Source organism: Colossoma macropomum, unplaced genomic scaffold (genome assembly GCF_904425465.1).
Source record: "Colossoma macropomum unplaced genomic scaffold, Colossoma_macropomum, whole genome shotgun sequence".
NCBI classification, from domain to species: domain Eukaryota; kingdom Metazoa; phylum Chordata; class Actinopteri; order Characiformes; family Serrasalmidae; genus Colossoma; species Colossoma macropomum.
In genome coordinates, this window is record NW_023494816.1 from 58,123 (window position 1) to 85,613 (window position 27,491).

General features: G+C 39.4%; 1 protein-coding gene across 1 annotated transcript in view; it reads left to right on the top strand.

Annotated features, from left to right (window-relative positions):
* Window positions 1-21,882, top strand: part of LOC118800118 (B-cell receptor CD22-like) — a 31,217-nt gene extending 9,335 nt beyond the window's left edge. Inside the window, exons 2-15 of the mRNA XM_036560265.1 lie at window positions 11,690-11,756; window positions 12,980-13,330; window positions 14,562-14,795; window positions 15,336-15,593; window positions 15,684-15,941; window positions 17,133-17,387; window positions 17,478-17,735; window positions 17,826-18,080; window positions 18,171-18,425; window positions 19,153-19,401; window positions 19,485-19,575; window positions 19,757-19,796; window positions 20,941-21,227; window positions 21,341-21,882. Coding sequence (XP_036416158.1) covers window positions 11,690-11,756; window positions 12,980-13,330; window positions 14,562-14,795; window positions 15,336-15,593; window positions 15,684-15,941; window positions 17,133-17,387; window positions 17,478-17,735; window positions 17,826-18,080; window positions 18,171-18,425; window positions 19,153-19,401; window positions 19,485-19,575; window positions 19,757-19,796; window positions 20,941-21,227; window positions 21,341-21,395 — 2,913 coding nt within the window. The 3' untranslated portion in view covers window positions 21,396-21,882. The remainder of the gene's footprint in view (window positions 1-11,689; window positions 11,757-12,979; window positions 13,331-14,561; window positions 14,796-15,335; window positions 15,594-15,683; window positions 15,942-17,132; window positions 17,388-17,477; window positions 17,736-17,825; window positions 18,081-18,170; window positions 18,426-19,152; window positions 19,402-19,484; window positions 19,576-19,756; window positions 19,797-20,940; window positions 21,228-21,340) is intronic.
* Window positions 21,883-27,491: the final 5,609 nt, after the last annotated feature.

Here is a 27,491-nt window from a genome sequence, read left to right on the forward strand (position 1 = left end):
TAGTGAACCCTAGAAACTTTTGTAATTCTTTGGCAGTGAAGGGATTGGCCAGTCTGTAACAGTGTTCACTTCGTTAGTGTCCATCTGTAGCCCCTGAGCACTGATGATGTAACCTAGAAAGGAAATTACAGATTTTCTCCATTTCTCCAGCTTTACAAATAGCTGATTGTGTTGTATTCATTTCAAGACGTGCCTGACATGAGTGATATGTTCTTGTCTTGTGTTAGAGTTGATCAGGATGTCATCTATGTATACAATGACCCATTGGTTAAGCATGTGAAAAAGTACTTCATTAATGAATGAATGGAACATGGAGGGAGCATTTACCAGGCCGTATAACATTACCATATATTCATAGTGCCCGCTTGTAGTAACAAGCCAATTTTCATTCTTCCCCTTCATGAAAGCGAATCACATTTGGTGAAAATTGTGGCTTGGCAGAAGTAGAGGGACAGATGTGTCTTCTTTCTAGTGCTTCTAGATGTGTTCCTCCATCACAGCGGTTTCAGGAATGGAAAAGGGGTAGACTCAGCTCTTAGGGGGAGTGGTACCTGGCAGCAATTAGTAAGTAAGTAAGTAAAGTTTATTTATATAGCGCTTTTTACAACAGGTGTTATCACAAAGCAGCTTTACAAGGAAATGAGCATTACAAAAAGAAATCCGGGTCCGAGCCCCCATTAGCAAGCCAGTGGCGACTGTGGCAAGGAAAAACTCCCTAAGAAACAGGAAGAAACATTGAGAGGAACCAGGACTCAGAAGGGGAACCCATCCTCCTCTGTAGTAATTCTATAGTAAAGTCCCAGGGACAATGAGGGGGTAATTGCACAGCTTTAGTTTTACTGAAAAACACAGAAAAGTCAGAATATACAGCAGGGAGCAGGACTTGTTTTAGTGTGTCTGGTCTCTCAATACAAGTGGTTAGGCATGGAAGGGCCAGATAGTGGTGTAGGAGTTATTGCAATTTTAATCAAATTATGAGTATAATTATTATTGCTTAAACTTAAGAGGAAGTCAGAGTAACTCGGATTTAGTTAAAGTCTACAGACCAATGTAAGGGAAGAGACAGACACTCATACCGAGGATGCTTCAATCAAAAGTAAACTTTATTGGCTAAATATGACAGTACAATTGGATAACTGGTTTAATAAACAAAAGAAAAGAAATAAACAAAACAATGGAGTGGCTCAGGTAACGTAACCTATTTCACAGTTTAAACGGGTATGAGGGGGTGACTGAGGGCGCTCCCTGGGAAGCAATTCGAAATTTAAGGACCAAAAGAGTCTATAGGTTAACTTAGCCTAACCAGCATATCTAAAAGAGAATTCTTATCAAGTAAAATAGCGTCGAAATTTGACTGCACAAATGAAAGAGAGCCTTACTTTGGAGTCGGGTACCTGGACTTCTGGTCCTCTGAGATGGGTCGCCTGAGACCCGGCGGGAGCTCACACGCTGACGTTCCGTCGCTGGACCGGGAGGCTCGGTGGGGCTTCGCACAGGCGATGCACCGCGGTCGATGACCAGCTCAAGGAAGCTCGACTACCCGATGATGGAGCTTGGAATCTGGGTGGTCGCTCGGTGCTGACCCGCTCGGCGGTTGAGGTGTAGACCAGGAAGGGATTCCGGATCCTGGCTTGCTTCTTGAGGCTGTAGCCTACAGCGAGGCGGCCCTTCGGGTCAATCTGCCTGCAGATTGAGGTGTGGTTCGAAGGGAATCTCAGGTCTGCCGTCCCGGATTGCCTTGACTCAAGGTGGCTATGGTGGATACAGTCAAATTTCGAGACTACTAACCTAAACAACTACTTATCTTCGTCAGAGCTGAAACTTGAAGAAATTCCTTACTTGGCCACGTAAAGAAATCTTCACTTTCCTCTCTAAGGTTGGGTTACTTACAGGTACAAACAAAGACACTACACAGACGACACGAACTTTCAGATCTGATATAAGCGTTCTAAATTCTAATTTCCTAACCGCGGTTGGCATGGACTTGGCAGTTGCTAATTCTTTGGAACGCGAGTTCGAACTGAACTAAAGTTGGACTGCGTGCCGGTTTTGCCCGACTGTTGGCCCCTCCCTTCAGGGGTGGAGCAGAGGTGTTGATAGGTTCTCTCACCTAACGGGTCATTAGCTATTCCTAATTCTTGGTCCTGATTGGTGGGGGTTTTGTGCGCCCTACCAGGGAACTCCCTCCTTTGTTCCTTCTAGGTTTAAAAGTTTAATTCGATTAAACAAAACAGTTTTCGAATCAATTAGGTTACTAAAATCCATAACCTGCAAATCTAACGTTTTAGGTATCTACGTGTAGTTTCTACCCACATTATCTGAGAACAATTATGGCAAAGGCAGAAACAATTTTATAGATAATCCCTGGGTGTCTTTCCGTTGCAGGAACTTCCAGCACAGTAAAATCATTACTTCAAATGACTTTATCAAATAAATGAGAAGAGTAACCATATAGAGGGCTAAATAAAATAAGTGACAAGAAAACCTAGGTGCATATTGGTCTAAAATCACTACTTTAAATGGTTATTTCGGTAACTTCAGACATTTATCCCACACATTCCTAACGTCTGACAAAGAAAGGATGAATACACTTTAAGTAACTGAGTATACAAATACAAGCATCATCACTCGTGAGGTTAGATAAAGTTGATAGTCGAGCATGCATATCAATGAGTTTTCCTGGGATCCTTTGTGCGTAACAGTCCTTGGGTGGTGGCGTGGTAATCCTCGTTTTCACCCCTTGGGGGTGCTGTGGGTCCGTGCTTGAGATCCTCAGGGAATTTAGGAAACTGAAATCTCCAGTCCAGGTTGTCGTATCAGTCCCGTTCTTGGTATGTCTAGTTTAGTTGAAAAGAGATCTAACGAATGGTTACAGTTTGGGTTGGATGTATACATTAGAAATGTACTTTCTGTTACTTTGAGTTGTTCACAGGATTTTGGCGAGCCTTGCAGCTGCATTCCAAGAGGCTTTTAGCTTTTGGTTGTTGATGAGTTTAAGTAAACATTCAACTTGAGGTTATGTTTCGGCCAGTGTTCGTTTCAGCCAGCGTTCGCTGCAGTGGGCATGGCAATGACGATTCCAATGTATGAGATCTCCTGCGCCCCAAGAGTAGGTGGGGTTATGGGTGACTAGCTATGGGTATCCTAACACAATGAGATACTCAGTGGAGTCCATGACAAATAATGATACTCTTTCAGTATGGAAAAAGCCAAAAGGTGAGTTTCAAAGGGATGGAGGTGTCAGTAATAATGCCTGTGCCTATAGGTTGGCCATCTATGCCCTTGATTTTAAGGGGTGATTTACAAGGGATGAGGGGAATGGATAGGAATGCAATGAATGATATGTCAATGAAATTTACAGATGCCACAAAGTCAAGGCAAAGTCTTTCCTTAAATCTTCTTTGTTTTTCCTCGGGAGGTGTTCCTGGCCTGACTGAGTTCCATATCCTCCGGTTCTGAAGAAGGAAGTAATGTGTGCGCTGGGGTTGAGATTTAGGATGAAACCCGCCAGCGTGAACGGATGAGGTTGTCTAATTTTATGGACAGTTTAAAAAGTTTAAGTCCATCTAAGGTAAAAGCATCATCCTTGCAAGCCATTTCAGACTTTAATATTTCATTAACACCATTACGGTATACAGTTCTTAAGGCATTGTTCTCTGACAGAGAGGCTGATGGCAAATGGCTAAAATACAGTGAACACTGCATCAAAAAGCCTTGCCATAAATCAGGAGTTCCATTGTACTTGTCTGGGATGGAAAATGGACCTGATATTGGTGGATGGCTTGTGGTGGGGAGGGGGCTGGGGTCTGATGGAGTGAATGAGCTCAGAGAGTTGGGAGGGGTTAATTTTTTAGGTTTATTAACAGGGCAATCCAACACTCGTAGTAAAAAAAGGCAGAGCAAAAAGATCATAACAGTAAATCAGTCCAATGGTTCAGGCAGACAATGCAAAAAGGACAGAAGATCAAAGGCAGATTCCAAAAAGTCAGGCAGATGTTTCAAATACCAGCAGGTCAAACAAAACAAACACTCAGTAGTTAGACTCACAAGGTCTAGCAATACTTCACACCAACTGGCTGAATTTGTGAAGTATTTAAGGTGAGACTAATTAGAGAAGTAATGAGGTGCAGGTGGCTTGATCCTGGAAGCAGGGCCAGTACTCAGGTGAGAGAGACATCTGGTGGCCTGATGGGGAATTACTGACAGTAGATGATGGTACAAATGGATTTACCTTAGAATTTTTTAACATCGTTAAATCCTTTAATTTTGTGCAACATGTGATGTGTCCAGCCCAACTCATAATCACAGGCATACTTTGGATTTGGTCTTTACTCTGCAGTTTAGTCTTAAATCTCTCCATTTGGAAGATTGGTGTTTCTGATTATAAACTCATTATTTCTGAGTCTGTCTTTCAATCTAAAGCTGTAAACCCTAAACACACCATATGTTCTCGGTTTTTTAATGAAGAGTCAGCTGCTAAATTTTCAACTATTTTTAATGGTTTGTCTGCACAGTTGCCTCAACTTGCAACAAACACTGGAAGTAAATAGTCACCTAAACCATTTCCACAAATACATGCCCAAATCCTATCTCAACATACTCAAACAGCCTTCAAATCTTAATTCACATTGTGCAGATAAGTTGATGTCATTTAAAACAAAGCATTTAAAAAAAATGTTTTTCTAAAAAAAGGGGCAGCCATTTTGGAATAATTTCTTACTTTAGCATAATTTGGCATCATTCCACATAAGACATCCAAATAGGGGACTCTAATGGAATTCACAACACAGATGCACTGTGGAGTAACATAGAGTGAATATACACATGAAGAAATGCCTTATTTTTATGCTGGATGCACCTACAGCAGCTACATATGGGATGACAGTAAGCAAGCACAACAAAAACATCTGTAAAATTTTAAATCAGCAAGAAATATCAGTGCTTTTTCTAAATATTGCCCATTTTTGTGTTTTTACTTGTAAATATATATCAGTATTCCATTCTGTCCAGTCCACTGTTTCATATTTTTATTTGGTAAAGCTAAGGCAAAAGTAGCTGCTGCAGTTGCTGCTCATACTGCAGAAAAACCTAAGTGACTCATTAAATGGAAGAAAGATCAGTGTCACTTCAACCCTTTTTAATGTTTTTAAACACAGAGTAGCTCTTGAGTTGATATGACTAATTGGAACTACTGTTTAATTTGAATTTGAAGGAAGGAAAGACTTTATCTTTATGCATTTTTGGTCTCAGTTTACTGAGGCACATCCCACAAAGCCTCAGCACATTTCCTTTGAACACTTTCAGTTTCCATTGTCACACTGCACAACGACTGTTCTCAATACGGAGCTAGCAATGTAACAGTACGTCAGCCACGGAGCAGCTAATGTAATGAGAGAAGGGGAAAGAGGGATGAGACAAGACAAAGAGGATCAGAACAGGGAGAAGAAGTGAAAGGAGGATCAGAACCAGTCATTTAAAACATAAAGGAGTCAGAAAAAAGGGAAAAAAAATCGTACTACCTAAATATACCGAAAGTAAAGCATTTCTAGCTGTAAATAAGCAACACTGTCACAACCACCAAAGAAATTGTACTGCCAATAAATCAAGTGGTATGGAGGGTTTTATTTTCAGCAGTAGCAGATGTGGCATTAATGGCTCTAGGACATTGGAATTATTAGACACTCATACAATAGGTCTGCTTTTGATAACAGTCTCCTCTTTCCTTCACAAAGAAGAGCATGTAAGGCCTTTTTGTGTATAGTTTCTTCCATTGACTGCATTGTCTTTACCTGTCTTCACTTTGCAACAAATCTAAGCACTGCATGAAGACAGCCATCAGTGTTTAATGCATTTACCACTTTAATGTGAACAGCTCTTAATGCCAGACAAGTAAAAATAACCAGATAACATCTTAGCATGGGTCCTACTTTCTTAATTTCAGAAGAGCCAAAATAGTCAACGCTCACATTTGGAAATGGTGACTAATCGAGCATACATTGTAAAAAAATAGCTTGTCAGATCAACCTAAAAAATTACTTGGTAACAAGTAAATTTGCTAGTTTTATTCAACCTAAAAACACTTTGAATGAACAATTCTTTCATTCAATGTATTTTCTTTTAGTTGAATAAAACTAGTTCAATTACTTGTTACTACATGAAGCTTTTTTTTAGGTGAATCTGACAAGTTTTTTTTTTTTTACAGTGCAAGTTGCTTAGAAGTTTTGCCATTATCTCCTTGCCCACATGTTGGCATCTGAAGACTCAACATTATTTCAGAATTTTCTTGATGAATATGTGAACCTTTCAGAAGTTTCAGACAAGTTTTCGTTCTAACTATAGTACAGAAACAGCAATGGTTCGCGTTATGAATGACCTCAGGCTCAGTGCTGGTGCACAAAATTCTTCTATTCTGGTTTTATTAGATCTTAGTGCAGCTTTTGATATTGTTAGCCAAAAGATTTTAATCCAACGTCTTGAATGCTGGGTTGGCCTCTTGGGCACAGTTTTAGAATGGTTTATATCATATTTAGGTAATAGGCTGTTCATGGTTTCAATGGCACATCATTCATCAAAAGGATTTGATATTTCTTATGGAGTCCTTCAAGGTTCAGTTTTAGGGCCTTTGCTTTTTTCTTTGTATATGCTACCTCTAGACGATGTCATTAGGAAGCATAATGTAAATTTTCATAGCAAGCAAGCAAGCAAGCAAAGTTTATTTATATAGCGCTTTTTACAACAGGTGTTGTCACAAAGCAGCTATACAGAAAAATCAGCATTACAGAAAGAAAATCCAGGTCCAAGCCCCCATGAGCAAGCTAGTGGCGACAGTGGCAAGGAAAAACTCCCTAAGGGCAGGAAGAATCGGAGGAAGAAACCTTGAGAGGAACCAAGACTCAGAAGGGGAACACATCCTCCTCTGGTTGACACCGGATAACAAACATTGTTAGTATAAGGTATTATAGTATAAAACAGGAAAAACAGGTGGGGCAATGGATAATTTGATTAGTTTATGATTATGCAGCGGCAGCAGCAGCATTTGAGGGTGAGGATTGCACAGCGTTGTACAGCATGAAGCTCAATGGTGGTCAAGCCGGTCCAGAAGGCTGGTGAGCAGTGGGCACCCGATCAAGGCAGAAGAGGCAACAACATCAGACGCACAGGATGGGCAGCTGTTCAACTCAGCAAAGAAAGGAAACACATAGAGAGTTAGCTCTGTAATGTGTGACTGATCACAGATTACAGTATTAGCAGAGCAGCAGAGACTCTGGCAGGTCTAGATCTGACAGGGAAAACTAATTACCAGGCTGGACTATACAAGTACGTTTTTAGTCTAGACTTAAAGATTGAGGCTGTGTCTGAGTCCCGAACATTAACAGGAAGATTATTCCAAAGCTGGGGGGCTTTGTATGAGAAGGCTCTCCCCCCGATGTAACTTTATTAATTATAGGTACTAGTAGTAAGCCAGCACCTTGTGATCTAAGTAGGCATGATGGTTCATAGTAGGAGAGAAGTTCACTCAGGTATTGAGGAGCAATATTGTGGAAATGCAGGAAGGCTGTTCTAGTAATATTAGTTATATGTGTGTCGAAGGACAGATCAGGGTCTGTCACAACACCAACACCTCTCTCTCCCTCTTTTTTCCCTCTCAGCTCTTTTAAAAGGCGCTCACACTGCCAGCCAGATCAGCATCAGCTGGCTCTCATTAAGGGCAGCACCTGAGTACCTGAGCCGAGAGGGAACGAGAGCTCGCTGCTCCGCCTCCCCGTCACCGCCCCCAGCTTGCAGCTCAGCCGCCCGGGTCAAACGGGAGGTGTAGTGGAGCGGCCTCGCTGCGTAACAGGGGGCGGGGCCCAGGTGGTGGAGCTTGGGACTCGCTCCTTGCCCTGGTGCCTCTCGTGGCCGGCACCATCGTTCTCATCCTCCTCACTATCACTATCGTGACTCGCGTCCCTCGGGGAAGCTCGGGCTTTGCGCTCCGCCCCCTCCACACTCGCGGCTCTCTCCCTGCCGTCCTCGCCGGGGTTCGCTGCCGCTCGATGTTCAGGCCCCGCCTTCCTGCCAGCTCTCAAGGCCGTCATCGTCGGGGCCCGGGGGGCGGGCGCATGCCACAGGGAGATTCAAGATAGGTCTATAATTTGATAGTTCGCAGGGGTCAAGGTTAGCTTTCTTAATCAGCGGTCTAAGTACTGCTAGTTTAAGATTTTGGGATGTATCCAAGGCTAAGAGAGGAGCTTATTACTGACAGAATAGGCTTGGTTATTTCTGGCAAAATTTCCTTGAGTAAACCTGTAGCAATCAGATCTAACATACAAGTAGAAGATTTTGCAGAAGAAATAGCTATGCTGATGACACACAGTTATACATTTCCTTTCCTTCTGATGATCAAGACTGTGTATGTTGCAAAATTTTTTACAATTAAATCATGAAAAAATTGAAGTACTGTTGGTACAAAAACTCAGAGAAAGCTGCTTTATGAGAAACTTTGTTCATTAGCTTCATATACCAACCCTAAAGTACAAAAACTGGGTGTGATCTTAGATTCTCAGCTCTGTTTTATCCCACATGTAAACACAATCACTAAAGTATCTTTCCATTATTTGAGAAATATCACTAAAGTTCGGCCTTTTCTATGTCAAAGTGAAGTGGAGAAACTTGTTCTTGTGGTTGTTACAAGCAGACTTGATTACTGTAATGATCTTCTTACTGGACTTCCTAAGACAAAAGTACATCCCTTACAACTCATACAAAATGCAGCAACACAGATACTAATAAAAACAACACAAACAGATCAGATCACTCCTGTTTTACGGAACTGCACTGGCTAACTGTATTGTTCAGGATAGATCTGCTTCTAGTTTTAAGGCTCTAAATGACCTTAAAGCATAATTTTCATCACAGAGTGTCTGTCTGTTTATGTTCCAGTACACAATCTTAGATCTGCAGATACTGACCTTCTGCAAATACCTTCTGTAAAATACAGAGAACATGGAACACAAGAGCCATTATCTTTACTACTAATGACTTTCCATGGCATGAGTTATATTGGATCCTATTAAGAGGCCAACACTTCCATCTATCTGAGTGAGACGCACTTCCTTTAAGTAAGTCCATCTTTCTTTATTGTTTATTGAATATTGTTTCTTCTAACTGGTGTTTTCTTTTGATAGAAAACTTGGTGTAGCTCCACAAAGCTCTACTCATGTAAGCCACATACTTCCAACCCTGGGATACTGTGCATAGTGACTGGCCTTTCTAACCACATAGTGCATAGCAAGATGTTGGTTTTCCTTTCTGTTGTCTTTAGATCACGCATGAGCTCAGAATGAGTCAGAACAACCAGGATCTAAGAAAGAATTCGTTTCAACTGTCTGGTTACTTCTTATGGATTTACCTTTAACCAGAACTATAGTCAGAGCACAGTCCACTTCACTAACCCCTATACAACCACAAGACTCACCTTCCTCTTTGAGGAGAACACTAGTGATGGCTTGCTTTTTATTTTCACTTAAAACACTAGATAGAGCCACATCTTTAGTGTTGATGTGCAAAATGGAAGGACGTTTCTATGAGCATATCTAACAAGTGAAGTTTCACTAGCAATTTCTGCTCAAATTACTTTATCTCAGACATCCAAAGCACAAGCGCTTTGTCTTCAAGAAGTTATGTTTTTCTTTGTGTGGTCTTTGTTCAATAGACATACAGACTTCTAAGCTGTTTGTCCTTTGTGACAGAAGATACATGACTTCTCATTGCCATTGCCTGTTTCCATTGCTCATTTTCCTTGTTCTTTGTCTGGCAAAGGAGTGTTTTTGTTCTTTGAACTGGCTGGGTTTACTGGTCTTTAATCTGCTACTCTGCTTAGCCAGGGCAGATTCTTTAGTATTTCCAAAGAGCAGATGAGAAGCAATTTTAGTTTGCTTGTGCACAAAACTGACTAGGTCTTTAAAACTAGCTTTACAGCCATTCTTTTCTTCAATTTCACAAGCAATGCCTCGCCACTAAGGCTATACATAAATAATTGCAATCAACAATTTGTGTTTTCTTGTTTATTTAACAAGAAAACATTGTTCACTATTTAAAATACAAGCCTAAAGTGGCCTATTTGGCCGATTAGCCACCTTTCTTGCAAGTTATGTTTATTTAATAGCTAACACTGGCTATACCATCAAATAAATACACAAATGTCAGCAGTTACAGAGCTACAAAGCTAAATTTTCTTCATGAGAGTAAAAAAACACTCATTCTGCCAGCATACCTGCTAAAAATGTTAGGATCAGCTATAAATAATCAAACATTACTCAACACTGCCCTCTAAACATGTTAGAGCACAAACTGTTTTGTTTCATATGTCCCTGATATCTCAGGGAATGCATTTACTGCTTTCTTTTTTTATATATATTTGCATTATTTATTTGCATTATTATTTTGTTTGCCGCAGCATAATATGACAGTGAAATCTAACAACTGTGGAAAATGACTGCAGTCATCTTAAATAATTGTAATCATCTCAGATTATAATAATTCTGCATGTTAATTAACTAATCCTGCATGCCCCGCTTCTAGCTTCTCCTTGGCTGATGAAGTGGTGGGAGATAAAATGGAAGAGGTACAGTTACTCCACATTAATCCCCATGGTTTTGTAATGGGATGTCCAACAAGCTCATATAGATGTGATGGTCAGATGTCCCAATAATTTTGGCCATATATCCCTGATTTTCTCTATTGACTCAAGGAAAGAGATTCAACACCTTTGTTTATGGTTACTGCCGTGGCAAACTGTGACTATTAGAACTGGGCCTTCAGTTAAAGTCATAAATGTCAAACGTCGTTAAAAAAAAACTTTTTATGTAAAATATTGCATTTGTTTATCTAAACAAAAAAATGCTTTGCCTTTTTTCATTGAAAGTATTTGAGTTGAATAAAAGCACAAATTGCTTGTTACCAAATAAAGTACATTTTTTAGGTTGAACGGACAAACAACTTTTTACAGTGTAGAACTCTTTCCATTTCTAACACAAAACTGAACCTAGTTACAGTATGGCTTGTCAGTCAGTGACATCTAGACATCTAGAACAGAGGTGTTAAACACAGTCCTGGAGGGCCACTGTCCAGCACAGTTTGATTTTGCTCCACAAACACACCTGATTCAGTTCATCTGTTAAATGCCAGGTTTTTTATCCAGAATCCAGAATCTGAAATCCTAAACAATGGGAGAACTTGCCTGGATCTGCCTGGATACTGTAAATGTATTTGCACATTTACCAACTGGGTAAGTTTAGTCTGTCATAGATGGTCCACACTTTGCAATTTACTATTCAAAAATGGCAAACAGTGAACCTGCTATCATTGTTTTGTGCCCATTGCATTATTCAGGACCATGTTTTTTAAAATATGCCTGTTGTGTCCATGATTTGCAAAGCAAAAATGACAGATATCTATCTAAAAGGAAGAGCTGATTCCTGTCACGAACAGGCTTTGAGACTGGATGAACGTGTAATCGAGGCTTTTAATGCAGAAAATGAGAGCTCAGCTACAAAGCAATAGACTTTACTAACAGTGTTGGAAGTATGGGGGTTTAAATAGCAGATGGGAAATGATAAGCAGGTGAAGGGTGAAGCTGGTGATCAGTAGGCAGGTAAGTCTGAGCGACTCTGTAATAAACATTATTTTGTCATGTATTATCCTATAGGCTGAACTGCTGATCTCACTCAGAATGTCTCTGACTGTTTCCCTGCTGTTTCTGCTCTTCATCCCTGGTGAGTCAGTGCTGTTACTTCTCATCATTATGTAAGCTCTCTTTCTATATATATGTAGGGCCTATACATGTGTGTGTATATATGTATATACTCGAGTCATATGACTTGGACTCCAGTCAGAATTTGCCATGAATTTGACTTTAGACTCGACTCTACAAAATCCAACACCAAAGACTTGGACTTTGATTCATACTTGAGTCTCATGACTCAGAAAGACTCAAGACCCAATGTGAAAGAAACATGGAGAGTCTGACTGCAGACAGGACTCTATACAGCCGCTTATTTTTCATGTGAATGAATTCGTTTTCTATCGTAAATCTAATATACAGCAACATCCTCATATGTCTGTTATGTATGTTTATGCTCAGCTTATTTTATTTTGGAAGACAAGTTGAAGCGTTAGAGTCAAGTTCGCCTCCATAAGCTTGAAAAAAGAGAAGCATCAATAAGCCCTCACTCAGCACTTAAACTCCAGTCTTACTGGAGAAACCAGGTGAACTGAGCATTTTCCTAATGAAAGCAAAATGAAAGAAACAAAGCTCTCTCTATTTGACCGAATTTTACAGCTTCTGCAGGTAAAATAAGGGCAGCATTCATCATGAGGCTGAATTTGACTCGTTATTCACCAGATTAATTTTGGAATTTGCAGTTCCACCATAAATGGTGCAGCAGACGGAAAATTTTAATAGAAAGCTGGCAAATAACAAGTCAACTTCAGCTTCATACATTCAGCATAATTTTGCCATGTTTTCTGTAAACTTTGCTGAGCTCAGTCATTTTGGTTTCCGTTGTTGTTTAATTTCTGTTCACAAATTAGTGGTTGTTTTCAGTTGGCTGAGCTAGTTTAGTTGGCTAGCTAGCTCAAAGATTACAACTTGGGACTTGAGACTTGCCTGTACTGACCTGAGACTACACTGTCTTGATTTGAGACTTGAGTGTCAAGACTTCAGACCTACTACCTCTGCTATAAATATATATCACCACACACACATGTCCACATATCTTTTGGTTCTGATCTGTTCATTTCTGCTTTTCCAGACTCCTCCCCCACTGCATCTTATTTTGTGTTTTTATCTCCAAATGAGCTCCGCTTATTACAGCATTCAAACTCAGCTGAAATGAAGAGTCTTAGAAATGAGCCGAAGTGGAGACTTTATGCAGCATTTTTACTGACTGAGACCCAAACAGTAATAATTTACACATTTCTGTATTTTGTGTTGCAGGAGTTGTTGCTCAGGATGGCTGGGCTGTGAATTACAACTCAAAATCTGTCTGTGCTCTAAAGGGGTCTGCATTAACCATGGAGTGCACTTACACACCTCCAAGTGGTCACTCAGTCCAAAAGGCTTTCTGGACTAAAGAGCTGGTTACATCTGGTTCAGAACCTCCTGATCTGTCAGATGATCCAGAGTACAGAGGCAGAGTTCAGTACCTCGGAGATGAACACAGTGACTGCACTCTCAGATTTAAAACTGTGAGAGAAAAGGATCAAAGTAAATACTACTTCACATTTATAACAGACCAACCTGGAGGAAAGTATCAAGGTGCAGGTGGAGTTGATCTTTCAATCACAGGTAAGATCCATCAGCAGAAGTAAGACACTGTACTTCATTCACTGGTGTTCAGGATCACAAAGGAGTTCTGTAATAGAATCAAATCAATCCTCTTTATTATTTCTTATGTAAACTATATGATTTTTTGTTGTTGTTGTTACATGAGAATGTAATTGTACTGAATGATTGCTAACTGTGGTCCTTATATAGACTAGGATCTGACAGGTGACAGATGACAGTTATTTACAATTTAGGCTCATAGTGAATGTGACATAAAATCATATAAAAGGCTAAAGATTGACTGTGATGATGCAGACAGTGGCAGAACGGGCCTTTCTCGTAGCTTTGGCATTTTTGTAGGCCCGTTGAGGTCATGCTTTTGTGGCAATGTTGTTTTTTTTTTTACTTTTACTAGTAGAAATTTTGTTGTAATGTGTGAATTCAATTAGCAGAACTAACAATTAATGGATTTTGTCATTTGATATTAATCAGTGGTACATTTTTTACAAGTAAAATTGCATGTGGTAATTCAGTTAAAAGAAATACTACTAATTCTTCTATTACTAATATTACTACTAATAATAGTAATGAAGTACAAATTGAATTCATATTCCTGAACATCTTATTATCATATGTTTTTTAAATGTAATTCTTGCTTATAAAAATGTGAAGTTATAATGTAAGAACAGAAAGTTTAATTCTTTTCAAATGCTCCATAGTGTCTGAAACAAGCAGCACATTAGGCTGATTAGGCCTTTTGAAAGAGAAATATTTGCCAGTAGTTTAAGATGCCCCCCATTTATCTTTGGAAAATAATACTTTTGGAAAATAATATGCTTTTATTTTAAACTGAACAAGAAAAGTTATTTAAAATATGTGATCGTGGATGAGTTGTGGAGAAACCAATACACCTGGTTTTGCGAAAATTAAGGTTTTTTTTTTTCTTCTAAAGTTAATACATAATGTTAGACCTTTGGGGCATGATTTTGAACAGCTTTAGAACATGTTCTACCCCTGCTTTGATAAATGCTGCCCCGGACTGTGACTCAATTAGGAGAAATTTAAGTTAGCAATTACTCATACATATCAGTGTTTAAGTTTAAAGAAGCGATTTGTACATGAATTGCAATGGCTTCATCAGAGCTGTAGATATTTTCAATATTACATTTTGATTTAATTCCACTTTTGTGCAGAAATATTCACAACATATCTGAGTTCTCCACAGTATGAGTTTATTTTCTCTGGTTCTCAGATCTCCAGGTGGAGGTTCCTGAGAGAGTGATAGAGGGAGATAAAGTCACTCTCACATGTAAAACCACCTGCAGACTGACAGTCACACCAACATTCACCTGGTACAGAAATGGACATCATTTATCCTCCAGTACTGACCAACTCCACCTGCAGTCGGTCAGCAGGGAGGATGCAGGCAGGTATCACTGTGCTGTACTGGGTCTGAACTCTCCTGAGGTCACTCTGAATGTCAGATGTAAGTACAGATTTACTCAGATGTACTTGTTTATTCTCATAAATAAATGAAAAGTTATCATGTCAGAGGTAAAGTGCTGATTTAGAAACATGTACTCTCACTGTAAAGAGTATTTAGCTTACATAAGAAAGGACAGAGATCACTATACAATACTAAATATTAGTAGTAACTAATTTTGATAGTTACTTCATCTTACCAACGTACAGCCTACAGCATAAAATGTAGCTCACAGAGCAGCACTGCTGAACTGCAAATTATTAGTGTGGTCATAATGCTATGAGGACTAGCAAAATAATAGTGTTATTAACCATTAAACACATTCTTAAAAACAGTTTCACTCTGAAAAACTTAGGGATCTTATGTTTCCCTAACATTATGTGAAAAATATTGTATGTTTTATTTCCCATACTATTTCTACCCTGTGCTGAATATTGTTAAAATCTTCACTTATAGTACTGTTACAGTAATCAACATCTTTTCTAGATCTGTAATGTCCTGTGAAGATTAGATCACTCAGTGCTGCTTTCTTTGGATTTCTAGATCCTCCAAAGAGCGTCTCAGTGTCCATCAGTCCCTCTGGTGAAATAGTGGAGGGCAGTTCAGTGAATCTGACCTGCAGCAGTGATGCAAACCCACCTGTGCAGAAATACACCTGGTTTAAAGGAACATCATCAGTAGCAAAAGGAGAGACTTACACAATGAACATGATCAGCTCTGTGGACAGTGGAGAATACAAGTGCAGATCCAGTAATGAACATGGAGAGAAACTCTCTGAAGCTCTAACTCTGAATGTTTTGTGTGAGTCTGTTTTGTATCAGTTCTCTTTTCTAGAGCTGTAATATCCACTGATGATTAGATCACTCAGTGCTGTTGGTTTCTGATTTATAGATCCTCCAAAGAGCGTCTCAGTGTCCATCAGTCCCTCTGGTGAAATAGTGGAGGGCAGTTCAGTGAATCTGACCTGCAGCAGTGATGCAAACCCACCTGTGCAGAACTACACCTGGTTTAAAGGAACATCATTAGTAGCAAAAGGAGAGACTTACACAATGAACAAGATCAGCTCTGTGGACAGTGGAGAATACAAGTGCAGATCCAGTAATGAACATGGAGAGAAACTCTCTGAAGCTCTAACTCTGAATGTTTTGTGTGAGTACATTCAGTTTGTACTGCAGTGCTTTTTCCTGTGATTTTTAGAACACTCACTGCTGTTCTTCTCTGATGGTAACACTTTCTATGAATGTCATGTTTGTAAGCATCCATAAACACATTCATATCATGTTATAATGTATTCATAAGGCATCATAAACATGGCTATAAATATTTATTAAAATGCATTACACGTTATAGCCATGCTTATTATGCATTATGAATTGTTAACAGAATGCATTATAAGTACTGTTCATAACAAATTATAAGAGCTCATAAGTTGTATTTGTCCACTCTAAGTAAAGTGAAGCGTACTGTACTAAGACACCTCCAGTGGTAAGAGTGAGGCTTCAAGTTGAAGTATTTACTGAAGGATTTACTGAAACACTAAAACATGCACAGTAAAGTACATTACAGGCTTCAAATGTCAGAGTTTAAACTAGTGCTGCCATCAGTGTTTTACCCAATGTGGGAAAGTCAATGTACACCACCGTTAGCTTGGCACTAACTTAACACTGCATATCCAATAGAATGCTAGCACAAATAAGCATTATTGTAGTATAGTGATGTGACGGAGTGAAGGGTTCTTGCTCTTGCCGGCAGAACCAGTGAGGGAACAAATTACAATGACAGCACTCGACTATCTCGTCTCTCCCTCTCCAGGCCTTCACTCAGTAACTTCACGCTCAGTGTGATGTCAGAGGGGCTTCAGGGGAGGGGCTCATGGGTACTTGGTTTGCTGTGATGTAACGTTTAAAGTGAGAGTGCTGGTTAAGAAAAGCACATTGTAGCAAAAATTCTAGGCTGGACAGCCTGTTTGGAGCATCTGAATATTCTGGACTGAAGCCCTGAAGATGCAGCCCTAACAGCACCAGCAGTGAGCAATAAAATATTGGAAAACTCAGGGCGTAAATAAACTTTGCATAAGGGCGTAAATAAACTTTTGTCCTTACGCTCTAAGCTGGGACAGACTTCTTTGACAGTATAACATTTTATTAACATTACTCATAATGCATTATATTAACAATTCATAATGTATAATAAACATGACTATAAAGTATAATTCATTTTTATAAATATTTATAAACATGTTTACAATGCCTTATGAATGAATTATAACATGTTATAAATGTGTTTATTGATGCTTACAAATGTGACATTCATAGAAAGTGTTACCTCTATGATTTCTAGATCCTCCAAAGAGCGTCTCAGTGTCCATCAGTCCCTCTGGTGGAATAGTGGAGGGCAGTTCAGTGACTCTGACCTGCAGCAGTGATGCAAACCCACCTGTGGAATATAAGTGGTTTAACGGAACATCATTAGTAGCAAAAGGAGAGACTTACACAATGAACAAGATCAGCTCTGTGGACAGTGGAGAATACAAGTGCAGATCCAGTAATGAACATGGAGAGAAACTCTCTGAAGCTCTAACGCTGAATGTTTTGTGTGAGTCTGTTTTGTAGCAGTTCTCTTTTCTAGAGCTGTACTATCCTGTGATGATTAGATCACTCAGTGCTGTTGGTTTCTGATGTCTAGATCCTCCAAAGAGTGTCACAGTGTCCATCAGTCCCTCTGGTGAAATAATGGAGGGCAGTTCAGTGACTCTGACCTGCAGCAGTGATGCAAACCCACCTGTGCAGAACTACACCTGGTTTAAAGGAACATCATTAGTAGCAAAAGGAGAGACTTACACAATTAACAAGATCAGCTCTGTGGACAGTGGAGAATACAAGTGCAGATCCAGTAATGAACATGGAGAGAAACTCTCTGAAGCTCTAACTCTGAACGTTTTGTGTGAGTATATTCTGTTTTTGTTGCCATGTTTTTTTGGGCTGTAATGTTCTGTGATTAGATCACTCATTGCTGTTGGTTTCTGATGTCTAGATCCTCCAAAGAGTGTCTCGGTGTCCATCAGTCCCTCTGGTGAAATAGTGGAGGGCAGTTCAGTGACTCTGACCTGCAGCAGTGATGCAAACCCACCTGTGGAATATCACTGGTTTGAAGGAACATCATTAGTAGCAAAAGAAGAGGCTTACACAATAAACAAGATCAGCTCTGTGGACAGTGGAGAATACAAGTGCAGATCCAGTAATGAACATGGAGAGAAACTCTCTGAAGCTCTAACTCTGAATGTTTTGTGTGAGTCTGTTTTGTAGCAGTTCTCTTTTCTAGAGCTGTAATATCCTGTGATGATTAGATCACTCAGTGCTGTTGGTTTCTGATTTCTAGATCCTCCAAAGAGCATCTCAGTGTCCATCAGTCCCTCTGGTGAAATAGTGGAGGGCAGTTCAGTGACTCTGACCTGCAGCAGTGATGCAAACCCACCTGTGGAATATAAGTGGTTTAAAGGAACATCATTAGTAGCAAAAGGAGAGACTTACACAATGAACAAGATCAGCTCTGTGGACAGTGGAGAATACAAGTGCAGATCCAGTAATGAACATGGAGAGAAACTCTCTGAAGCTCTAACTCTGAATGTTTTGTGTGAGTACATTCTATTTTGTAGAGGTTTTTGTGTGTAAGCTCATTCCCTGATCCTGTTTCCTGATATAGATTGATGAGAATGAGGGGAACATCTCTGTCACTTTAGTGTGATTTTTCACTGTAGCAAAATCACACTAATGCATGGTGAAGCTTCAAAGAAGGGTAGCATTTATTTGTGGTTTCAAACTTAACGTAAAATAAGAAGAACTGGTGGAGCTGTGGGGTGGATATAGCAGAAAACAAAAGGTAGTTTTCCCGACAGACTTTTTCATTCACTCTCTTTCTCTCGATCGCTCTCTCTCTCTCAGCATATTATATTAATGTATATAATATTAACTGGAACAAAAACAGCACCTTTACATTTCACATTACAACCTAAAACAACAATATTTTACCATTATTGACCATATTTTGGTTCAGTCCGCTTCTTGTATTTACTGCTATTTAAAACGAGCTGGACTGTGTAATCCTCCTGGAAGTACAGCCAACATTTACAAACATTCTGATTGGGTCTGTTAAGTGCAAGTGCAATAATATATATATATATATATATATATATATATATATATAGATAGATAGATAGATAGATAAAAACTCTGCTGTAACTCTGAATGTTTGGTGTAAGTGTATTATTGATGTCCACCAACAAAATTCCTGACCACTAAAGACCATTTAATCACTCAAATACTTTGGAAGTTCTGATGTTTATTTTTTTTTTTTTATTCAGATCCTCCAAAGAGCGTCTCAGTGTCCATCAGTCCCTCTGGTGAAACAGCAGAGGGCAGTTCAGTGAATCTGACCTGCAGCAGTGATGCAAACCCACCTGTGCAGAACTACACCTGGTTTAAAGAAGGTGGAAGCTCACCTGTAGGATCTGGACACAGTTATAGGGCTCTACAGAGTGGATCCTACTACTGTGTGGCTCAGAATGAACACAGATCTCAGAGATCAGCTGCAGTGACTGTCACTGAAAAAGGTATTAGTGATGTAGAAAAAAGTATTAAGCTGAGAAACATTTTATAAAAAAAAAAACTGACTTCAACATTCATGTTCACACAGGGGGAACAGGGGTTTTGATCACAGTTTTATGCATTGTCCTTGGAGTGGTAGCTGGAGTGGTAGCTCTTTTCTACATAGTTTTTTGTGTAAGGTAAGCATCTATATGCACCTTGTTTCCTTATGGGACTGGAAAAAGTGCTTTCAGATAAACATAATTACATAGTATTTCACTACGCATTAGCGTGCTGTTTTGTGTAATTGAAAAAGGTTTTTGTTTGTGTATAAAAAGATTATTATTATTTGATTAATTTATTATTTTATTTTCTCCCCAGGAGAAACGGAAAAGGGAGTACAGCTACATGCAAAACACAGGCAAGTTGAACAGCACACTATTGTAATATAGTTCACCCATGTAAACTTTTGCTTTTGACTCTTTTCCAGCATTCCTTAGGATTTTGCTAGTTTCTGAAAACCAACCTCATTTTTTTCATCTGCTGTTCATTTTGTGTTTAGCTTTTTTGTTATAACGTAGTTCTTAATTCCTAAATTATGTTTTAATGAATTGTACTATAATAGTGTAATAGTGATTTTTTTGTTTCAGAATACTTCACTCTGTAATGGTGTGAGAAGTTCTGTGTTTGGCATAAATGTTTACAACTTCCTGGAGTCAAATTAAATACTAATTTAAATCAGAAAACTGATCAAACAGTCTAAGATACAGCACAATCTATGGTGTCAAGACCAGGCTTGAGAACTACAACAATGATAGTCCATCACAAATGTCTCATTACTTCCCCCAAACTATAATTTGATTACTTTAGTGATGACATACCACAACATAATTATTTATATTTCACTCTCTAAAACCCAAACAAATCTGCAGTAACTGGAAAGTTCAAAATACAACTTAAAAATCGCTTCAGTGATTTATTTTTAGAAAGAATCAGCCAAACACAGTAAACATCATTCAAAGGCATGTTACAAACACTGCCTGTCTTTACCATAAACACACAACCAGTTATGTTCTATTAAAAATATTAATTTTGCTAATGTTCGAAAAACCAAAATGTAAACAGTACAATCAGTTGAAAACAGCTGCCTCAAAATAAAATCATTATGAATAAAATGTTATGCTTACAAAATTCAACATCATTCAATGTTGGAGGTTGCTGTCAAGCCAACTTTAGCTTTTGACATCAACATGATTTTCATTTTCAACTAAAATCCATCTGTCCAAAACACTCCAGTCCAGCATTTTTCTGACGTCAAATTGATATCCGGTGCCTGCTGGGAAGATGCATCTTTTAATTTGGATAGCTGAATTTTGAAGAGCTGACTGATATGGTTGCTTTGATAAAAGAAAAGAAATCAGCACTTAAAACATTAAGTAGTGTTTGTCCTCAAATGTAAAGAGAAATATGTCACTTTGAACATATTGGAACTTCAACTAATCATATTAGAAACTGTGTACTACTCTGCTGATTTGTCATCTGTAATGTGTCTTTTTTCACTTCAGGAGAGTTACTACAGCAACTTGGGAACTCAGCGAGGAGCAACAACCAGTGATGCAACACCTGATCCAGATCTGTCCAATCAGGATGATGTTCATTATGCCAGTGTTGTACTCCATAAAGTCAGAAACCCCAGGAATGCTGAGAGCTCTGCAGTGACAGCTTCTGCCTCTGATGAAGAGGTTCAGTACGCCAGCATCCAGCACCGCCATGACAAAGTGGCAGAGATGACCGAAGATGACGATGTTCAGTATGCTAGTGTAAGATTTACTCGCACTGGTGCTACCCACAGGTAAGATGAACCGACCTTAGCAAACTGTATCAAATTTGTTACTTTGTCAAATCTTACAGTAGCTTAAAATTGGAATATAATTTTAATTATATGTGTTTGCTCTGTTGCTGCAGGTCTGCAGTTTCCACCTATGATGATGTCTCAGTGATCTACAGTACTCTGAAATAAACAATTTGCAATTCTGTTCAGAACATTATCACCCATGGACTCAACTTTTATTTAAAGGAAAAAGGACTCAGTCTATCAGTTGGATGTAAACCACAACAAGCATTTTGGAGTTCCCCTATTCTCCTTTATTCTTTGACAATTTTGTAAAACAGTCCATTTGACAGCCATTTGATGTTCACTGTTCATTTCAAATAGATACTATTTACAAGAAGATGACTAGCTGAAACACTCAAAATTTGATTAAACCATACCAAACCATTTCATTTTGGATATACAACCCAAAAGAAAAACCTCATGATCCATTTGCTTGGGGCTGAACCAACACTTTCCCCCTTGTATTTATTCTAAATGTTCAAAGGAGACTGCCCAAAACATTCTGAAAATTTAATACAGCCCTATCTTTTGACCCAAGACCATGTGCAGGACCCTTCTGCAACCTGTACAGGTCAACAGGCACAACTGCAATCACTTCTTAGAGAATATTAAGACCACCATTGAAAATCTTACTCAACCAGCTCCACAACCTGGCATCATCTTAGAATGGTCTGGACTTAAAGAGACCATATGTAACATACAAAAAAAGAAAGTCTTTTTTTGTTTTGTTTGAACTTACTTGAATGAATTATATATGTGTTGAAATATGTGTGGGATTTATTTGATTTTATTTTTAAGCAAAGTTTAAGGTTGTATTTTCTAGTCTCGCCGCTAGAGGGTGTTATGGTTCAGCAGGAGTGGGTGTTGCCCAGAGAATCACGGTGTGCTTTTTTCCCTTAGGAGAAAAGCCAGCCTGCATGAAAGACAACATCCATCTCCTGTCTATATTTTTTTCCTGTTTTATACTGGCAATTATGGTGTATGCTCAAAAAATAACATTGAAGATGTCAAGTTCACATGTTTACCATTATTACATTTAAGTTATGGTCACATTTGGGCACTAAATTGCATGTTTTAGGAGTAAAAACTCTCTGTTGAAGCTAAATGATCGAGCTAACATAAGCAACTATGTCCATGCTCTCTGTGTATTTTCTGTTGTTATTTTGGCTCCTTACTAGTATGCTGGATTTGTTTTTTTTTTGTTTTTTTGAGACCTTATTCAAAAATTTTGATGGGAATTATGATTAATGCATATTTATGAAGGTCAAATGTTATGTTTAGTTATATGAATGCATACCTATAGTGAGGAATGTTCTCTATAGCTGAGCTAAGTGACTTGCTTAAGTACTTACTTTTACTGCACTTTCACTGAATGTTACTTGCCATTTCACATCATGTGTTTTTTTTTTAGTTCTTTTGCACTGAAACCATTGTACTTCTATATATAATATAACAGAATGTGCCATACACATATGTATAGGTAGATTTTATTTCAGTACTTAACGAAGAGAAGCAACTTTAAGTGACCTAAAAGTAAAGCAAGTGCAGATGTGTTTTGTGCAGATGTGTTAGTGGACTTCTAATTCATGTTATACATTCATGTTATAACCATAAGCTGTTATTTAATCAGACAGTGTTCTGAAAAATCAACTGGAAAATACTGTTTACTGATTTATTTATTGAAAGATGTTATTTCTTATGGAAATGATGACAGTTAATGGAAATAATTACATGCAATCCTTAATAAAAGAGAACAGCCAGCCTGCATGAAAGACAACAACTGTATCCTGTCTGTATTTTCCCTGTTTTATACAGTTTCATGTTTATGGGCACCTGGTCTCTGAGGGACCTGTAACAAAATTTGGTGGCCTGTACGGGGATCAACCGATGGCTGTTGGTGTGGATCCCTAAACCTACGGACCCAAGCCTAAGAGTCACAGGCCCAGAACAGGGAGTATGCAGTGTCCAACTGAGGCAGTGGAGATGAACAGAGAACAAAGGGATCCTAGCTGAGGGGTGGAGCACAGCAAATTCAAAGGCTCTGGAGGATTGAGTAATGGCTGATGACGAGAAGAACATCAGGGATAATAGCAAGTGGAAAAGGCTGAGTTGGAAGATCAAGAAGAGTCTCTACAGTCTGACTGCTGGCGAACTCTTTCAAGTCGCAGAGAGCATCACGACGATACCTGATCTTGATTTTTCCATGCTAATTAGAATTGATGAAGAGAGTTGTTATTACTATATTTCTGCTTATCTACATTGTAAAACATTGCTTGAGTTAGAGGATAAGGGGTTGTCCCAGCTATGTTATTTTGCAGATATCACTGAGCATCTTGTTGCTAGACAAGCTGTAACTTTAAGGAGTCAGCCTAGAGTTTTAGAGAGTGAATATATCAGCTCCTTCACATACCAGTGCGCTGACCCCATCAGAAATGACAGAACATACAGTAGCTGACATTCCTCAGGGCAACTTAATTGGTCCACAAATCCAGATGTATCAGAAGTGACTATACAGTGGTTGGTGTAGTGGGTAATACCTCTGTCTTTTACACTGTAGACCAGGGTTCAATCCCCTGCTTGGGCAAGCAACCTACACTATACCAATAAGAGTCCTTGAGCAAGACTCCCAACACTATCTTTGCCTACTTGTGTAAAATGATCAAATTGTAAGTCGCTGTGGATAAGAGCATCTGCCAAATGCCGTAAATGTAAAGTGAATGGCAGAATACAATTATTTGCACAAGAAACTAAATGAGCTTAAAATGATATCAGACATGCCACCTGTGCCACCTATGCTTATCTCAAAAATTCCACCACCTACTTGTGTTTTACCTAATCAGTCCACAAATGTTCCTTGAGGGACCTGCCATTTTTGCATCACCGAAAATGCAGAGTCCATGGGGGGCAAGTAGGTGATGGTGCTTTTGATATCAGTTACCACAGTTTAAGCAAGCAGACTGATGACAGGCTCCAGTCCAACCACACAGAGAATGAGGTTATTTGGGGAGCTCTCTGTATTATCAAACTAGGACAGTTTAAGGATATACTCATAAACAAAGTGGACCTCTCAGTTGTAGAGCTTAAAAGCTTCTTGTGCTCACACTTGAGTGAGAGATGTGCCAGCGAATTGTTACAAGAGTTAATGAGTACTAAACAGCATAAGCATGAAAGCCCGCAGCAATATCTGCACAGGATGATAGGGCTGAAGCAAAGAGTATTGTTGGCATCAAGACACAATGGCACTAACATTAAATATTGGGCCCGCACTCTCCAGAACATGTTTCTGAGAACAATCTAACAGGGCCTTCTCCCGAAGTACAGAAGATACCCAAAAGGAGCTTAAGCTACTTCTGTTTGATTATACTGTGTCAGATGATGCACTGCTGAGGCTAGTGAGCCAAATATCCAGTGAAGAGAGTGAGAGACAGCAAAGACTAGACTATTGTTCTCCTCAAAAAATAACACATACACAGTGCTAATCTTAAATCAGACAGTGAAGCTGATAAACATGCAGAACAAGTTCACTTCCAACTGCCCAGCAAGCACTGCAGCTGTCTAAAGTGTATAGAGCAAGAAGTTAACCTGTCACCACTGTTTAGTGTGTGGTTATGAGAGTCATAGAGCGATTGGATGAATGTGACGGTGAACGGTGGACCTTTACCCTACGATGCCTGGATTGGAGTGACAGTGAGCCTCCCGGGTAACAGTGATCCAGACTTGTCAGTACACATACCCTTTCTGGTGAGCAGTGTGTCCATTGACCGCCTCTTACTTGGATTCAATGTGATTGAGCAGCTGATTCTGGGCCCTAAATGTGACATGGAAATTGAATCTGCTCTGGTGAGACTTCTTCAGGGTGCAATGAAAATCCAAGATGATAAGGCTCAGGCACTGGTAAACTTCATCCAAACGCAACAGACCAATGACCTTGATGTTGTAGGGAGCAGACTACAAGCAGGATTGTGTAACACTGTTATCCCACTTGGTCAGGTTAGGCATGTCAAGCGTAGAGTACCCCCTAAAGTTGACATACGCAGTTCTCTTGCACTGTTTAAATCAGATGAAGACAAGATCCAGGTACAAAAGTTGGACATGGGTGGCAGTTTACTGCAAATCTGCAAGACAGATATTCCCTTCTTGAGTGTACCTATAAGCAATCACATGAAACAGGATTTTGTCCTGCCCCCTCGGACGACCCTGTGGAGTCTTCATCAGGTAGCTAAGATAAAGCAGCTTAATAGCAAGTTAATAGCTAATGAACTGAGCCAAGAAGAACCACTAATGTACGTGAGAGTAAATAATGTAGACTCCCCACAGACTCAACAGAACAGTGGGAATGATGGAGACCAAAACTGGGACCCACTACTAGATGTTACCACTTACACACCCCTTGAACTTTTCCACATTTTTTCATGTTACATCCACAAACTTTTATTTGATTTTATGTGATAGACCAACACAAAGTAGCAAGTAATTGTGAAGTGAAAAGAAAATTATAAATGTTTTTTACAAATAAAAATCTGGAAAATGTGGCATGCATTTGTATTCAGCCCCCCTGAGTCAATACTTTGCAAGTCTTTTGGGGTATGTCTCTACCAGCTTTGCACACCTAGAGGCTGAAATTTTTGCCCATTCTTATTTGCAAAATAGCTCAAGCTCAGTCAGATTCAATGGAGAGTGTCTGTGAACAGCAATTTTCAAGGCTTGCCACAGATTCTCATGGGATTTAGGTCTGGACTTTGACTGGGCCATTCTAACACATGAATATGCTTTGATCTAAACCATTCCATTGTAGCTCTGGCTGTATGTTTAGGGGTGTTGTCCTGCTGGAAGGTGAACCTCTGTCCCAGTCTCAAGTCTTTTGCAGCCTCTAACAGGTTTTCCTCCAGGATTGCCCTGTACTTAGCTCTGTCCATCTTCCCATCAACTCTGACCACCTTCCCTGTCCCTGCTGAAGAGCAGCATCCTCACAGCATGATGCTGCCACCACCATGTTTCATGGAGGGGATGGTGTGTTCAGGGTGATGTGCAATGTTAGTTTTCCGCCACACATAGCATTTTGCATTTAGGCCAAAAAATTCAACTTTGGTCTTATCTGACCAGAGCACCTTCCAAATGTTTGCTGTCCCCCCTACATGGCTTGTTGCAAACTGCAAACAGGACCTCTTACGGCTTGCTTTCAAAAATGTCCTTCTTCTTGCCACTCTTCCATAAAGGCCAGATTTGTAGAGTGCACAACTGATAGTTGTCCTGTGGACAGATTCTTCCACCTGAGCTGTGGATCTCTGCAGCTCCTCCAAAGTGACCATGGGCCTCTTGGCTGCTTCTTTAATTAGTGCTCTCCTTGCCTGGGCTGTCAGTTTAAGTGGACGGCCATGTCTTGGTAGGTTTGTAGTTGTGCCATTCTCCTTCCATTTTCAGATGATGGATTGAACAGTACTCTGTGAGATGTTCATAACTTGGGATATTTTTATAACCTAACCCTGCTTTATACTTCTTCGTAACTTTATCCCTGACCTGTCTGGTGTGTTCTTTGGTTTTCATGATGCTTGTGCAGTCAGTGTATGTATGGAGTGGATTCTTCAAGAGACTTTTACTTTGAAGATGATGTCATCAGCTTCGTATCACAGTTCAGGAAGTATACTAGCAGAAAATGAGGGAAGAGCCTCATGGTGTTCCATGTATCATAATCCTTGTTCATCTGTTACATTTCATGCTTTCCGGATGCACTGCCGGTATGTTAGTTTGTCAACATAAATCTTAATTCATATTTTGTTTGTATTAGCAACATTAGATGGTATTTCATGCACTGTTATTGGCATGTTTCAGCTCTTAGTGTATCAGGATGTATGCAGTAATCCATTGTCTCCAGTTAAAATTCATGTTTATTTAAACAATGGAAAGCATAAAATAGCATGGCAGTGGGTTAGTGTCATTGTATAGCAATTTGTGTTCTCACGTTAGTACTCATACCCTGGTGATGTATTTTCTTGTAGTTTTACCCTACTTCCAGTCAACCATTAAAAGAGACGAACTGGGCTTCCTCTTCAGCGTGGTGATTGGGAGAGGAGTTGTCTATCTGCTGACTTATGCAGGGCGTATAAGGGTGGCAGAACAGTAAAACGGCAACATCTTAACCGGCTGATATACAACAGAGGAGGTTAGTGTCCTTACTACAGTACAGTGCGGAGGAGATACATGCAAAATAACCAGGCTTCTATG